This window comes from Megachile rotundata, chromosome 6 (assembly GCF_050947335.1).
Source record: "Megachile rotundata isolate GNS110a chromosome 6, iyMegRotu1, whole genome shotgun sequence".
Classification (NCBI taxonomy): domain Eukaryota; kingdom Metazoa; phylum Arthropoda; class Insecta; order Hymenoptera; family Megachilidae; genus Megachile; species Megachile rotundata.
The window spans coordinates 4,890,328-4,907,998 of record NC_134988.1 but is presented as its reverse complement, the minus strand read 5'-3'; the positions used below and the strand labels follow the sequence as shown (position 1 = coordinate 4,907,998).

At 33.4% G+C, this 17,671-nt stretch overlaps 3 protein-coding genes across 8 annotated transcripts in view; 2 read left to right on the top strand and 1 right to left on the bottom strand.

The window, feature by feature from the left end:
* Window positions 1-1,220: 1,220 nt before the first annotated feature.
* On the top strand, window positions 1,221-6,690 carry Achl (La ribonucleoprotein translational regulator Achilles). The gene is made up of 3 exons (XM_076532777.1): window positions 1,221-1,967; window positions 2,031-2,355; window positions 4,297-6,690. The coding sequence occupies exons 1-3, from the start codon at window positions 1,221-1,223 to the stop codon at window positions 4,848-4,850; spliced, it is 1,626 nt and encodes a 541-aa protein (XP_076388892.1). The 3' UTR covers window positions 4,851-6,690.
* A 1,215-nt stretch (window positions 6,691-7,905) lies between these two features.
* Window positions 7,906-17,533, top strand: Rich (guanine nucleotide exchange factor subunit Rich). Of its 3 annotated transcripts, XM_012298315.2 has the most exons (17): window positions 7,906-8,354; window positions 9,130-9,237; window positions 9,314-9,469; window positions 9,550-9,864; window positions 9,924-10,015; window positions 10,092-10,365; window positions 10,439-10,588; window positions 10,665-10,865; window positions 11,202-11,565; window positions 11,637-11,842; window positions 11,909-12,250; window positions 12,334-12,823; window positions 12,900-13,194; window positions 13,268-13,740; window positions 13,847-14,207; window positions 14,296-14,555; window positions 16,069-17,533. In XM_012298315.2, the coding sequence occupies exons 1-17, from the start codon at window positions 8,220-8,222 to the stop codon at window positions 16,089-16,091; spliced, it is 4,245 nt and encodes a 1,414-aa protein (XP_012153705.1). In that variant the 5' UTR covers window positions 7,906-8,219; the 3' UTR covers window positions 16,092-17,533. The 3 variants fall into 3 exon arrangements, with proteins under 3 accessions (XP_012153705.1, XP_003700325.1, XP_076388891.1); XM_003700277.3 differs by having other exon boundaries at window positions 7,907-8,354; window positions 14,296-17,533; XM_076532776.1 differs by having other exon boundaries at window positions 7,909-8,054; window positions 14,296-17,533.
* LOC105661747 (uncharacterized) overlaps window positions 16,705-17,671 on the bottom strand; it is a 25,843-nt gene continuing 24,876 nt past the window's right edge. For all 4 annotated transcript variants that reach the window (XM_012298309.2, XM_012298310.2, XM_012298313.2 and 1 more), the window contains one exon: window positions 16,705-17,442. In XM_012298309.2, coding sequence (XP_012153699.1) covers window positions 17,354-17,442 — 89 coding nt within the window. In that variant the 3' untranslated portion in view covers window positions 16,705-17,353. The remainder of the gene's footprint in view (window positions 17,443-17,671) is intronic.

The window sequence follows — 17,671 nt, the reverse complement described above, 5'->3', positions numbered from 1 at the left end:
AAATTCAGAAACATGAAGAAATTGAAAAAATGGGAGTTGTCGCAGAAAAATTCAAAATGTAATACTATTATTTTAAATTATAGAATTGAATTTTGTATATCTATCTACAACCAAAGCTTCCTCTTCACATTTTTTACTTATAATGTATGAGGTGTAATTACATCCCTAATATTTAACGATAAAATTGCATATCTGTTACTTAACAAAATTCGGCCTTTCTGTCAGAGATAACTTTATCTGTACCCGTGCATTTCTTGTACGTGACCAAACCGTGCAAACAAACACTTACGGTAAAAAACTTGATTACGGCTCTTCTAAGTTTATTAAAAAATAATTATACTGTCATTAAACAACAAGCAATCTCATAGTACTTCATAGATTCTTGTTAGAAATTTCACATTTCTTTCATATAGTTTAAATTTCCTCTACCACTAGTCTTCAGCGACAAATTTCTTACAAATACCTCAAAAACTATGACAATAAAATTCATTTGTGATAAACACTGTGATAAATACTGAAATTAATATAATGTACAAATATGTAATGCAATGTACATATATACAAATCTAAAAATCATTAGATAAGTTTAGAAAAATGATGGTTAAAGTTGCACAACCTTGAAAGTTGTCTCTCAAATCCGCCCAACCATTTTCCGGCCCAATTCTCCGAACCATTCGAATCTAATTCAAATTCGATCTTTTCGGTAATCCAAGGTTTTGGCCAAGTGCCCTTCGATTCGATTCTTACCTTCCCGATGTTTCATTCTTGACCGGTATTTAGGAAGGTCATGACCTCAGGGTAGGTTTACCGCGAATGAGATAATCGCGCATGCGCGACCCGCGGGCGAAAGTATTTAAAGAAGTGGACGCGCCTTCGGGAAGGCCACTCTTCCCTGAACTGTCACGCATCGCGCAATTCCCCCACCGTCCTCCCCTTCCGAGACGAACGAGCATGCGTTCCCACCGAGAACGGGAAGATCGTCTCTGTTGATCGTTTTTTCCCTCCATCGCTCATTTAACCCTACTGGTCCCCTCCTTTAGGACCGCTCGTCCTCCGCGTGTTCCCTCTCCAGGGATCCTCGGCGCGACGTCGGTTTAATAGACCCGCTTGCCTCCGCAGATTTGATTTGGTATCGGCACACGTCAGTGACAATTCGAAGACGATGTGGTAATTCCCTGATGGATTAATTTGGCCCACGATCTCTACCTTTCGTCAGGAACATGGAGGAAGCGGACGTTCAGCAGGAATCAAGGGACCAAGTTGGCAGTTTGATTTTCTCTCCTCCGCCGATGAAGAAGTCCGACACGAGGGATAGCATTTCCTCCGTGGACAGCGACGTGAGCCTGTCGTTCGACCGAAGAGGATCCAAAGGAGAGGAAGCTGATCTGTCAGACTGTGGAAGCACCGGTAGCGAACGAAAGTTGAACGATGCAACGGAACAGCGACCGAGTTCTGATCCCGACTCAGGAGTGGACTGCCGGGAGGAAACCAGCGACCAAAAGCAGGAGACGGTTGCAGCAAGCACCGCGACACAGGCCGACGATTTTGTCCCGCCGAACGACGAGTTGACCGAGAAAATTTGTGCCCAAGTGGAGTTTTACTTCTCCGACGAGAATATCGTTAAGGACGCTTTCTTGTTAAAACACGTGAAGAGGAACAAGGAGGGCTACGTGTCTCTGAAGCTCATCTCGAGTTTCAAGCGAGTGAAACACCTTAGCAAGGACTGGAGAGTGGTCGGTGCCGCTTTGGCAAAATCCAAGAAGCTTCAAGTGAATCCTCAGGGTACGAAGTTGAGGAGAATCGATCCTCTGCCGCCTTTCGATCAGACCACCCCCTCGAGGACGATTCTGGCTGCGAGACTTCCGGTGGAGAAGTTATCGGTGGAGACCGTCGCTGAGATTTTCAGGCCATGTGGGGAAATCGCTCTCATCAGAGTCCTTCGACCTGGACATCCCGCGCCAGCCGAGGTAATGTTGTCAATTTGTACAATTTTTGGAATCATGATCCATTAATGGTTTTTGGCTTAGCAGGTGCGACAGGCGATCGCTAAGAGGCCAGAGTTGGCAGCCAGCGACGAGTGCGCCATGGTCGAGTTCACGGATTCAGCGGCCGCTCGTGCCGCTTTACAAATGTCCTTGGGCGATGCCAAGGTGTTCGAGCTGCAGCAATCTGGAGACAAGAAGAAGAAACAGCAACCTGCGAAGAAAAGTGCCCTGACGAGATTGGCCAAAGAGGAAACTTACAACTCATCGAGTGGACCCAGTGGATCTGAAAACGAGGATGGACGAGCCAGACATAAGAAACCCATTCATACGTACCCAGCGTATCATCCTTATCCGGGCAACCATTATCAAGGTACAATTTTATATAACATTAACAGTTTTAGTTGTGGATTTTGCCAGAAATGCCGATAGAGTTTATGAGGATGGGAGCAAAAATCAATGTGATTCAGATATAAATCCTTTTATGTAGCGCAATCTTGTTATATGGCCTTTTGAAGAAGTTTATACTTTAGACTCTACGTGAAGTGGAACTCTCTAAATGGGATGTATAAATGTAAGCCATATATCTAATGGGATATATAAATCTAAGTCACTATAGTGAGAGGCATCATGCTAGAGACGCTATCTCATTGTTACGAATAGAAATCGCAGGTGACTGCTTTTTTGAGGGTTGATATTTTGTTTCTGATTGATGAGGGCGTTCTTAAATTTTTGATCGGATGGAAATTTTTAAATGTGAAAATTTCTCAAATTTATTAGCTTATAAATTAAAAAATTCTCAAATTTAACAATTTGCTGAGTTTTGAATGTGGAAATTCAGAAATTTTTAAATTAATACATGTTGAAATCGTCAAACTATGGAACTTAGAAATTGAAAAATTTAGATCTCGAATTTTGAAAGTATAACATTTGCAAACTTTAAAATTCAGAAATGTTTATCTTCACAAATTGAAAAATTGAAAAATTGTCAAGTTTTAAGATATACAGTTTAAAAATTTTTGAATTTACAAATTTATAAACTTAGATGTTTTTGAATGTTCAAATTATCAAATTTAGGATTTTAAAAGTTTTCAAACACTAAAAATTTGAAAATTGTAAATTTGCATATCTTTAACTTTACTAATTTTTAAATTTAGAGAACAATTCGAAACTATATTACGCCTTCATCGATTTAACGAAACCTTTTCTGAACACTTCATAGTGAATGCATGTTATGAAACCTTTTCCGGTCCGTTTAGCTCTATTTTCATTTCTTTCAAGGTCACTATGGACCACGCATTATAATTATTTTTTCCTTATAAACCTTAAAGATACATTGACAAGTTCCAAAAAATAAGATGAATATATGAAAATTTCTGATTAAATAAGTAAAATTCTTAATATACAGGATGTTTCATTTTTATTCAGCATTTTCTACGATTAAAACAATAGAGAGTGTTATATAAACACGAAATCGGAAATGCTTTATTAGAAAGTTATAACAAAAATATTAAAATTATAAGTGACTGCTTTCTCATTTGATATTTTGTTTAGTAAAAAAAAACCAAGATGAAATTCATATGATCATAGATTCAGTTTATCAGCGGCATGAATTTTAAATTTACAAAGATAATGACAATTTAAACAGAAATTTTAAGAAATATGACTTTGTAATGAGACTTCTAAATTAAAAATAAAACATAACAGTAAATAAATAAGCGACGAAACATAAATTAATTTATACAATTATTTTTCATCTCAACAAAACGTTATTTCAACAAAAGCAGCTTATTAATTTTGTTAATTTAAAATAAGAAATCTAAAATCTAAAATAAAATATGCTGACACCATTTTGTGGCATAAAAATGAAACATCCTGTATAATATAACCAATGTATTCTTACAAAAATTTAAGTGTCATTCACATGTAAGCAATATGGCGGTCACTGAATAATATTCAAGGGTCCTTTCAAGGACGCACTAAACAGGGAGCCCACTAAAGAGACCACTAGATAGGACTCCTTTAACTCTTTGAGGCATACGATTTTAAATAAAATAAAAACTAAGACTGCACAGAGTTTTTTAAATATAAACAAATGGAAAAAATGTTCACATCAATTATTTGACATAAAAACAACGTCAACTTTTTAAGGGGTGTGAAATATGTTCCACCACACAAAAGTGAAACAGAAGACGAATTAGCTTTAAACGCACTTGACCCTAAAGAATTAAACATGAAGTCCAAACGAATGCTCAAGTTATCCCATTTGAAAATCTCTACTCGACTCTTAACTTATCACAAAATATTATTACAGGACCCCCATCACCAGATGCATGGTTATCTCGCCGATTATCCTCCTGTTCGGTGTCAGGTTCAGAAAATGGTTTCATCCTCCGTCGTTTGTCATCCTGTTCCGGCTCAGGTTCCGGTTCGGAAACCGGAAGCTTCGGTAGACGATACTCAGCCTGTTCCTCCGGTTCGGAGACCGGTTACTACCACCCAGTTTTCCCGGCGAATTACTATTATCCGGAAAATCGACGTTACTCGTGTTGTTCGAGTTCCGGTTCCGAGTGCAACGGTGCCTGTTACCATTCTAGTCGTCGCGGATCCGCCGATTACGGATTCATAAGGAGGTTATCCGCTTGCAGTCGAGATTCTGGCTACGACATCGGTGTGAGAAGGCTGTCCTTGTGTTCCTCCGGTTCCGAACAGGCTGGATATTGTCGACCCAGAAGTAACAGCGGTATTGCGTTAACGCATTTGCCTGAGAACGTGACGAGAATGCCATCTGGCCCAGATGGCACGCGTGGGTTTGGCCGACCGCCAAAAATGAATGCCATGGCACCACCCATGGAGCCCACGTGTTAGAAATTATTTATTCTCGACAAACTTTCTTTCAGATTCTATTACAATTCTCGCTAATTATGGAACTGACAATGTACAAGTAGAACGGTGGAAATAAAATAGGCTATAAGTACCATTTTTCAAAAATTCTTTTTACAAAAATGGTACGCAGTGGTGCAAAATTTAAACCTGGAAGGTTTATCATTAGATTGTCAAACTTTATGTAAAGAGTAAACTATACATGGTATACTTTTTACAAACCTTAAATTACTTCATATATGTATGTGGAATTCCATGTAGAAATAACAGATACACAAAATAGGTAAATAAATTAATTTTAATTAGAAAAAGATTTTTGAAAAATATTCTAATTTCATTTGTTTCTTTGGGGCTCCTTGGCACCCTCTCTAAGTACGTCACTGAGGTGTACTTAGGACAATGATATCGAGGACAATAGCAGTAAATATGAACTGAAGTAATATTGCAATAATTCACAATTTTTAAATGACCAGTTTTTACAAGTTTAGTTATCATATATTTTGATAAACAAGTTGTTTTCACAGAAATTTAAATGTTGCAGTTGTATTTATTTTCACTGTTCAAATATGTAATCAGTTATTATTAAGAATTTGGTACCTTGTCAGTTTAATGAACATATACTGTCTTTATATTATACATGTTTTTCATTCGTTTGTATTTAATTTTATCAAGTGATTTTGAATGTTTTGAAACAGTCGCAGGAATGTATTTATCTTCTTTCTAGTTTACGTGTTAATTATTTGATCATAAGAGATTTCTACTTAAAATGATGTAAATAATAATATTTTAAATGTTACGTAATTGTGATAAGCGTCAATTTTACAAAGGACATTTTAAATCCATGTATATACATAGATGTACACTAGCGAGCAAGTCTGGCTTCTTCTGGAGAAAATTGAAAAAAATTTGCTGCAGATGAAAGATCGTAAACAGTTATCAAGTGTTAAGTTTATAGATCTAGAGTTTTATAAATTTGAACGTTTAGTAATTTGTGAAATTATAGATTTAAGAATTCATAAATTTAGCTATTTAGAAATTTAAGAATTTGGAAATTTCATAATTTAAAAATTGTCATATTAGTATAATTGGAAATTCAGGGATTCAAAACGGAATTACCCAAAAATCAGGAGAAGCCTACATTGCACCCGGGTGTACAAAAGTTTTCGATTGTGAAGTTCTGTGATATCGACGAATAATAACTATACTTCGTTCTACGAAAGATCATACTTAATTTGCGCAGCTCCACTAAGTTTAGAACGTTTCGCGCCATCTTGGCTACCCTTCTGCCACTTGTTTTTCATTCATTCGACCACGTACACGGTCAACAAAAATATATAATTAGCATACGAGTGGCGACAATGTAGGAAGAATATAAAATGAAAGAGATATTAAACTCAATTTTTAGAATAATTTCACATCATAACTTGTTGGAGGAATTTTAGATATAATAAAAAAATATTGTGTTTAACAGAAATTAGAATTGATGAGAGTGTCCACCAAGTATATACGACTATGCTTATAATGTGCATGCGCGTTGCTCTTAGTTATTCAGTTTGTTATAACCAATCAGGATCAACATGCGCAGATGAGCGAAAACTCATCATTCAAGTAGTATGTATGATCTTATATGGAACGGAGTAATTTATACTGTACAGACTTCGAAATCGCAAGTAGTATATGTCCGTGTTGAACAGACACTGAAAGATGTGTTGAACAGACACTGAAAGATGTGTTGAACACACCTGGTGTGTCATTCGCGATACTCAAACATTAATATACATTATGTAAACATTGTAAAGAAATATATTGATATTTTCCAATTGTACCAGCCCATGTTAAACTTCAACCATCCTATTTCATTTAAGCACTCTTTACTAATAAACATTGTGTAAATAATATAAACGAGATATGCTGCATTTTTGTATAAATTAAACAATTGCTAAAAACATAGTTTATTTATACAGTAACTTATTAAAATACTTATGTAGATTTGAAAGTTTCTAAACTAAAACATTTTAGAATTTATACATTTCGAAAAGCTGAAAATGTGAAGATTTCAAAACTCTTAGTTTTTACATTCAAAAATTTGAAAGTTTGAAAGTTGGAAATTCATAAATTTTGAATTTTTAAGACTTCTAAATATATGAACATAATAAATTTAAAAATTTGTTAATATATAAATTTAGAAGTTTGAAAGTTTGAAAATGTTTAAATTTGTAGAGTTGAAAGTTATAAATTAAAAAATTTGAGAACTTTGCAATGTGTAAATTTGAAAAGTATAGCCAGCGAATAATTTTTATTATTTTATAAAATTTATATCGATATTTATGCAGTGATGAACGAGTGCTTTCGCCTTTTCACGCCGCTTGAGGAACGTTAAGCATGGATCTTCCAACTCAACGTCTGATTAAATATCCTCAATCCTGTATTCCCAATCTTCACCAGTTAATGCAACTGGAGAAGGTCTCTTAGGTCTTTGAGACGCGGCAAGTCGATCGGTGCATCGCGAGCCACGAGACTCGGCCCTGTCGATGTCGGTGTTTGTCGATGACTTGGTACACATACGCTCCGGTGACTACCGTCAAACACACGGTCAGTAAAACAATTAGGATTACCCAACCAATATGAATGGATGTTGTCTCCAAACGCTCGAGTCTTCGAGTCACGTTTATGACCGTTGTGTTGTAGCGGACGATCTCGTCGAGGAGGGTTGTCACATTATATTCCAAAATCTTCACCCGTAAATTGACATACATAATGTCGAAGCTGTTTAAATCTACGATCAGTAGACATAAACCAGTAAGACTTATCTTCAAGATGGTATGATTTTGTTTGCGTGAAGAGACCACAAGGTAATCTTCACAAAGCAACAAACCAGAAACTCGGCTTGATCAGTCGATGAAATCTGGAACTAAAAAATCGCCAGTGATGAACGAAATATAGTATGTGCAGTTACAACATTGGTAAAACTGCATATAACTGCATATTATATTACGTATGCTTCCACGTAGTTATGTTAACATTTTGTATACAATTCTTTCGAGAATCATATGTACATAACATATCAACGAATAGTTACGATGTTTAAAAATACGAATGACATCGTAAACGATTGTAAATTATTTAAAAAGTGCAAGTAGTACATCTCCTATAGTTTGGACTGCGTGGATTTCAAAAGACTTCACTGTGGTTCGTGTACAGTACGAACTGTATAATATTTTTATGATTTCACAAGATGGTGAGGTTAGGACGTGTTTACTTGACAGATACTTTAAAGCAAAGGATGAAACGCAAAGATAGTTTAAATATAATAGGAATGTGTACATAAAAAGTGGATAATCCTTAGAAGAAACCATGTTTTTCCCGATTGGATGGCCGCGGGTTCTAAACACAATCGAACCGGAAAACATAACGGCGGTTGTTTGTAATCGAGATAAAATACTTTTCGCTATTTTGACAACAGATTCTCTTACCATCTGGTATTGCAAGGCATGTGTTCTGAACTTAAATAAAATAAAAATAATTCTCCATATTTAGTTATCTACTGTTTGATAAAATTATTAGTCATTCAAATTCAATTATAGTTCAATATTGTAATACAATTAGCTTCCAATAATTTCTGTTAGTAATATGAATTTATTAGCTGTTATAAATATTTCATATTATTCTAGTACTTTTATATTAACATTTTGATTTGATATTAGGTTGACCAGAAAGTTCTGTCCTTTTATAACCATCCAGGTTTTTTACGCTTAGATAAAATATGAGCGGGTTGTGAACAATGATTACTGTATTATGTATTTATTAAGAGTATGTGTTACGTAAAATAGCAACTTCATGCTCAATAAATTATTCTGTTATAAATTTTATAAAAACACACGGGTCAGCTAACAAGATCTATTTATTTCAGCATGTTCTGTAGAAGTTTATGCAAGAAAATAATTAATTAATTATGAAACAAACTTTGTAGAATAGAACCAAATATAGAAGATATTGATATCAGAAGTTATGAATCAATAGTGTTAAAATTTAATTATTGAAATTTAAGTTAGGAAAATAAGCTTTATTAAAGAAGACAGATGAAAGTTAATGATTATATTTTACAAAATAATACAAATGCCTATAATTGGATATAATGCCATCTGTATATCACGTGTACCATACCAAAAGAACATTTTGGCAAACCTAATATTATGAAATATCTTTATTACTCCAATACTATTACATAAATAAATTTAAAAAGAAATATTTATTTTCTTTTTAGCCATGTGTACCTATTGTATTTATCAGAAGAACTCCAGACTCCTTAAGAAAGCACGGTGACAATATTTTGGTACAATGGAGACCAGATTCCAGTATGCTAGTTATTGCGGTATAAAAAATGATATATTAAATCATAACATAACATAATATATAAAGGTTAGATACATTAATATTGACATTTGCAGACATCAGATAGCTACCTCTTATTTTATCGGTTGTCAGATACTAGTCCAGAAGAAAGAGGTCTTTATGAACAAAGAGATTCTCCAGTTACCAGCTTAAAAAGAGATAGTGCTGAATTGTTTATAAAAGAAGTTATTCCTTCCTTAGTTTTAACATTTGTAAGTAAACTTTGCAGAGGACAAATGGTACTTATGACTGTAACAAATATTACTTATTTTGTATCAATTCTGTTTTTCAGGAAAAGTCAGTTTGGATAGATGGTGGTATTAGTTCTTTGGTTTGTATACGTGATGAGCTTATGGTAGCTACAAAAACCAGCCATGTAATACGTCAAAAATGGGATGGTACAACGAATAGAGATTACTCTCTCGATTTAAGGAGAATACCATTTAGTATAGATCAACAAATATCTACCGTAGCTGTACCACTAACTGAAAATAATGTGTACGTCACCGACATAGAATATTCTCCCTTAGTTGGTGGATTTGCAATTGTACTCAATACTGGCAAAGCAGCATTTCTCACAGCTCAGTCACTGAAATTTGATCCTAATGTATGTTAATTTAATTGCATGTATGTGAATAACTTATTTATAGCAATATTATGTTTTAGCAAGTACAAGGGATTTGGGCTAAAGACATTGATGATGCCACTTGCGCAGCTGTGAATCACAAATATCGCCTTATTGCAATTGGAAGACAAAAGTATGCTTTTGTATATTTTAAAAATCTGTATTATACATAAATTTATAAAAGTACATAATATACGTTTCATTATTAGTTCTGAAGGTGTAGTATACTATGTCGACGAAACAACAGGCGGCTTGGAAATGTCACATACGTTAAGTTTATCTTCAAAAGATTATCCGGGAAGACCAGGCCGTGTAAGATGTTTAAAATGGACTCCTGATAGTTGTGCCATTGCATTGGCTTGGGAAGGTGGCGGCCTAGCAGTATGGAGTACATTTGGTGCTCTTTTACTTTGTAGTTTAAAATGGGATTATGGTTTAAGAGTAGACTTAACACGTGATAATCCTTTGCATATCCATACAATGGTAAGTAAATTTATTATTATTATTAATATTGATTTTATTTTTCTTATTTGGTCTCACCTTTTATATAATATAGGAATGGTCTGCAGAAGGTTATCAACTTTGGATGTTAAGAGAATCTCCAGACCCTTTAATAGAAGAAAATGGAAATGAAAAAACTAGTTTAAGGCGATCTTTGATACAATTAGATTTTGTAAAAAGTCCTTTAACTATCAACCCTTGTATGGTAATTATAAAAATAATTATCTAGATAATGATTTTGTTTTAAATACATTTATTATTTACAATGACTTTGTATGTAGGGTCATCATGGACATTTGTATTTACAAGGTGAAGACAGATTATATTTAAATCTTGGTGGTGGAGTTTCTACAAATGCTCCAACTTTTCATCTTGGTAGTGAAATTCCTAATGATTCTATTACACAAACACTTGCAAGTTGCAAACAATGGCTAGTTGTTCCTATTCCCAGCGTGTATAGTGGTTCCAATTGGCCAATAAGAGTATGTAAATATATACAGTATATCAGAGGTTCCCAAAGTTTTGCCTAGATATATTACATATAAAATTTAGTATCTTTTTAACTAAACAGTTTTTAATTATAATATAACATTTATTTAATTTTTTGTAAAGATATAATTTATCTTTATAAATTCATGATCACAAATGATCTAACCTCGCAAGCCGTAATTGACCTGTAGGCCGCTCTAAGTCATCTTTTGCTTTATTACTTTTTTCAAGATCATGTTTTGCAGACACTGTGATATATGTACTATATGTAGGTAGACAAAATCTACTTACTGTATTATAGAACATAATGCATTGTAAAATTTTTTCAGTATACTGCTATTGATAATGAAGGTATGAGTATAGCCGTAGCCGGACGGACAGGATTAGCTCATTATTCTTTGCCTTCGCGTAAATGGAAATTGTTTGGTAATGAAACTCAAGAGCGAGATTTTATCGTTACCGGAGGATTATTATGGCATAAAGGTTTTTTAATAGCCAGTAGCTATTCAATATTAGATGATAAAGATGAAGTTAGAATATATCCTCGTGATACCCGTCTGGATAATAATTATGTTAGAACTGTTAGAATGCCATCGCAGGTATTACTGCTCAATACACTAAAAGACAGGCTCTTAACATTTTGTGCTAATGCACAAATTAGCATTTATGATATGATATTAGAAAGCAATAATGGTGAGTAATTGAAGGAAGTCAATTTGCACATTACAAAGCATAAAATCATACTTAAAATATTTTTATTTTAGATGCAGGAAATGTAGAATTAACGAGATTGCAAACTGTAGATATTAGTGGACTTTGTGTTCATCCTGCTTGTGTTGTAAGTGCCACTTTAACTACTATACGTGCAGAAACGGCTGGAAGTCATCCACATCCTGAGAGTATTTTGTTGAATGTATCTGGACGTCTTCTTATGGTTCAACGTGAACACTGCACTGATAATCCAGAAGTGGTATGACAATAATATTTATATTACTAATACAAATAATTTATTTTTAATATTCATTATATTTTACAGCTGTTTACGTGTAGTGCTCCAACAGTATTAGCCTCCTACGTAGAAAATGTTTGGGTACCGTGGAGGTCGAGAAGAGATAAACCCCATTTAACAGAAGCGTTGTGGTTATTTTGTGGTGCTCATGGAATGCGTGTTTGGTTACCATTGTTTCCAAGAAATCATCAAGAGAAAACACATACATTTATGAGCAAGAGAATGATGTTGCCTTTTCATTTACGCATTTATCCCCTAGCTATACTGTTTGAGGATGCTATTTTGTTAGGAGCAGAAAATGATACCGTACTTTTTACATCAGATACTAATTCTCCATTTTCATTGCCATTTAGTTTGTTAGAACTCACAGTAAGTATATCAATAATTTCTTTGTATCATTTAAGTACATCTTACACTAGAGTTATTTAAAATTTATATTGTGTCAATTTCAGAGTCAAGTGTATCTTCATCAAATATTACGGCAACTAATTCACCGTAATTTAGGGTATCATGCTTGGGAAATAGCTCGTTCATGCTCTGCACTGCCATACTTTCCTCATTCGTTAGAACTTTTATTACATGAGGTACTAGAAGAAGAAGCAACTAGCAAAGAACCAATTCCAGATGCTCAGCTGCCTTCTGTGGTGGAATTCATCCGCGAATTTCCAGGAGTGTGGGCTAGAGCAGTTGTGCAGTGCGCTAGAAAGACTGAAATAGCACTTTGGCCTTACTTATTTTCTGTTGCTGGACCGCCGAAGAAGTTGTTGCAAGATTGTTTACAACGTCAGCAGCTTGATACTGCTGCTAGTTACTTAATAATTTTGCAGAATTTAGAACCCTCTTCCGTTAGTCGGCAGCATGCTACTTTATTATTAGATGCAGCTCTAGAACAAGGAAGATGGGAATTATCAAAGGATCTCGTCCGTTTTCTTAGAGCAATTGGTAACATAAAATAATATATTGAATATACATGTCACTTTTACTTGTCTGTTTTTTAATATATTTTCTCCTTCATAAGATCCAAATGATGTGGAATCGCCGAGGACATCTTGGGGTGGAACGTCAAAATTGGGAGGACCTCCTCAAACACCACCGCTTTCACCTCACGAAGATGACTTGTCGTTAGTGTTAGGAACCATGCAAGTTTCACGAAGTCGAAGTTACAGTACTACAGTGACGCCTAAAGTACAATCTGATTCAGTGGCCAAAGATATAGCTCCTTCTTCAATGCTAGAAAAAACTAGAAATGTAGTTATGAGACGAAAAAAGTCTGTACCCACAAACCCTTCTAAAATCGAAAAACCCGACAGCAAGTAAGTTTAAGTTACCTTTTACCAGAATTATTAAAATAATATTATTATAATTAAAATGAGATATTTTTTGCAGAGAGGGTTCGGCTGAAGAATTTTTCATTGACGTAATACTACAACGTCACGCTCGTCGATTACTCTCGGCAAAAAGACTTGCTGATTTAGGCAGATTTGCTGCTCGACTAGATTTTCATTTAGTTACGTGGTTTGGAAGGGAACGCGATAGAGCGGCAAAGATAGATGATTATATTGCTGCGTTGAAAGCAGTGCACGAAGATTTTGCATTTGCTTATCCTGTGTTATCTCTACCAACTTTACAAAAGTATCGAAGATCTAGCCTTACGTCTCTACGTTCCATAAAATCAATCAGTCTAGAAAGCCCAGAAGATGAACAAGTGCAATCTCATTTTGCCATTGATTTACCAGATAGCGGTTATACTAGTTTACCCAGTGGAAGACCACCTTACACTACATTGGTCTCTCCTGTCGCAAGTTTAGAAACACAGTTCCCTGCTGTTGAAACAAAATTAACTACCAACATGTTGCATGGTATTTATTAAAAAATATTATTGATTACATTAATTGAAAATGTAAAAATAAGCATTTCGCTGTCTCACTTAGGGGTTTTGGATTTATTCTGTTATTATATTTTCAGATGCCAATAGTATTCTCAGCGATAGCAGTACTATTTGGAGAGATGATACTGAATCCATCGTTGGAACTGGAGTAGGAACAGTGTGTTGGGTTTCACCAGAACCAGTGGAACAAACAGAAGTCCATAACGCTTCTCCCTGTGCACCGATAAGTCGTGCAGAAGTGCAACTTAGATATCTCTTACAATTGTTTTTGGAAGGTGGTTGCTTAGGATGGGCTGCTGTACTAGCAACAGTTTTATGCGATGCACCTGCTATGGCTAGAATCATTAGAGCTGCACATGCCCCCATGCAAACGTTTGATTCCGTAATTAATTTAAGAGATGGTCTTCTTACTTTAACCAAATGGTCTCACTCCGAATGGTACGTGTTAAAAAATACAATAATTATTTTAGAGTGAATGAAATAAGGGCTGTGTAAAATAACGAACAAAACTATATCTGGATTTCAGTTTGGGATACAGACCATTCATGTCAGGAATTCAGGGTCAAATTTCGTTGTTGAATAGATTAATTATAACTAAGCAACAACAAGAACAAGAGCAGATAACAGAAAGTCCTTCTCCCAGTCCAGCTCCATCTGCTAATAGTAATCAACGAGGAAATTTATCTCGATCGCGACATTCGTCCATTAGTCATACTTCAGCAACTACTCCTTTAGAAGAGGAACGATCACACGAATTATCTTTAAATGCCGAACAGACTTTCCGAGGTAATTATAGCAATCTCAATACTGTGGAAAATTCTACTTCACAGTCCACGTGTGTAATCTCCTAAAACAATGCTGTCTTCATGAGATTTAAATATATCATATTGTATTATTCTGTTGTTGAGTAGGTACAAAGATTTTTCTAGGATTTTTCAGCTTTTTATGGAACTCGTTTTAATACTATTAGCTGAAAATGAAACTTGTCAAATTACTATTTGATATTAAGTGTCTCTTAAAGTAATACGTCAGATAGGTGTAAGTAGAATCAAACCCCACTGTTAGAGAGATAAATTATACACGCGAGACAAAGGAAACTGATAATTTTCATATTTTCAATCGTGATATCAAATATATTAGTTGATCGTTGTACCATAATTATGTACACAGTAATATCTTTGAAAATTTTAAGGTATAAGAAACAAATATTACAAAATTAATATTTCTCATTTTTTAAACATTTCTACTAGAGATGAACGGGTAGCTCATAAGTCGGTTATCCGTACATCCCTAATTTCTACGCCTGTAAATATGTTATTAAAATTGTAGAAAGAACATTGTTGAAATATTTTTAGAATCATTCTAATAACGAGCAAGCAATTTCTGAACAAGAAACAGTTTGATGATACTGCAATACGTGACTGATACCACTTCTTCCTATACTTATAGACAATATGTATTAAATAATAAATATTGACATATATGCAATTGGTGTTAGCGGATTCTGAACTTACTTGTGGTGAAAATGAAAAAAAATGTCGCACCCCAATATTTTATGTATTACGGTATCATATTGACTGAATTGTGACTATATTACAAAAAATAACCTGCACTAACTGTCATCTGTTCCAATATAAATCATATTCTTCAGAAGAGTTATGCGAAATTAACACTGATAAAATTGCGTGTTTGAATAGTGTAGTGCGCTAAACAAAATGACCGTCCTGTAATCCAAGTTTCTTTTACATAGAAAAAGAACTGAATTTTTTATAATCAAATTAAAAAGAAACTACTGTATAAACTTGATGTAACTCTATCTAACTCTATGATTGATATTATTATAGATGTTGATTTTCTATTGAAAGAACTGGTGTGTCAAATAATATACATACAAATATGAATACCGTTTAATGAATTGTAATTTGTATAATATACATTTTTTAACGAACGAATTAAGAACCGATACTTCGATTCAACGCGAATTGTAAATAAATGCAGTACAGTTTAGTGGTTGTCTGTATTGTTTAAGAACTAATCATTCTGACGGAAGACACTAAATTTCATAAAATAAATTGGGAAAGGAAAATAGTGGATTTATATTAGGAAAAATTGAAAAAACAATTTTAGTATTTAATTTATAAATTCAAATTTTATTAGAGTAAATAATAATACTAGAATGATATTATATTTTTTAATTGTGTAAGTTTTACTAAAGAATAGAAATAGACCAATATACAGATGTATGCAATATTTTATTTATAAAAAGATGGAAATGATATTTATTTTATGTTTTCTGTAGGCAATAATATATCTTATAATTAATCACTAATCATAATTGTATTTACTGAGTCCTCTCCAACTCGAATTGATACATACATTGTAAAGAAGACACTAATACTGTATTATAATTTTAAAACATAAATATTGAAAACCCTTTTAACTCATCACAAACAGTCAAAACAACAATAATCAAAATTATTTGTAAGTATTTAATGTAAAATTAATGTAAACCTGTTATTGGCAACGGATAATTGATAAAAAAATCTCACATCTAAGTAAAAATAATTGTAGATTAATTGTTTCACAGTTTTTACAATCGAGGAAAAATGTTTCATGTTATATAAGATATGTTAAAAAATTTTCTGTTAATAAAATTACACAATCTCCTTTCATCCAGTAGCCGATCAATCATAAAATGCAGTTTTGCTACTGCATTAAATAATTTATATAAAAATTGTGAAACAGTAATAACAAACTGTTTATATACATACATACATGCATACTGTAACATAGATATTCAGAAATATATATTTTCCCATAAGTCATGTGGTTTATAAAATTTATTTACTTAACTGTTAAAAGTGGCACAGCATCGTGGCAGCATATTTTTAAATAACGTATAAAAAAATATCAGGGGTTTTTACAAGTAGAAGAGTTCAGATACAACATTCTTATATTTATTTATACTAATTCAAAAGCATGTATAATTTCATATATAACTCAATAAGTGTATATAAATTCAGTAATATACTGTAACCATCGATATTATAGTGATTCTTTTTGTAAATTGACTGTTTCGGGTTTACTTTTTTTGAACACTATACATATTTTCAAATATAAAAAGAGTTTTAATTTTATAAAAACTATATGGCAACGATTTTATTTTGACACTGAGTATATAATTCGAGTAAAAAGTTGAACCGAGTTCTCTATTAAAATCTGTTTAAAAAAAAGTTTATATAAATCCAAAGAATTCACACAATAGAAAAAGTGTATAAACGTACTACTTCTCTAGGTATACTTTAGCAGTACTAATGACGATCTTTGATTTATATTCATAGAAAACGATTTTCTAATTTGAATAAAGTTAAAATTTGAGCATAATGTGCCTTTTTCGTCACTATGTAAGAAATGATGTATGGAGATATATTTTCGTGCTTCAATATACATCAAACGGAAGACGTATATTTTTAATGGGCGCACTTCCTATTGAAAGCTCAAAAATGCAGGCACCGTTAGGAAAAAGAGAACAACAGTATAATTGTATTGGAACTTTCTTAAACGATCAATATCATTTAACATTGTTACGGTTGGTTTGAAGTAACGTAACTTGGATTGTACGGTGCTTGTTTTTCGTAAACAACTTCCGAATACGGTGGCGGTTGCGACATACCTGAAAAAGATAATAATGTTAATACATTTGTTCTAATTTCACTAATCAAACATAATTATATGTGAATTATTTAATAAACTATATTGATCAATGCTTTTGTTTTAATGTTTACATTCCTGGATTTCCAAATTCTCAAATATTAAAATTCCTACATTTATAAAAAAATTTGAATTTTTGCATTTGAGTATTCCTAAATTTGTTAATCACTAAATTACCAAGTTTTCAAAAT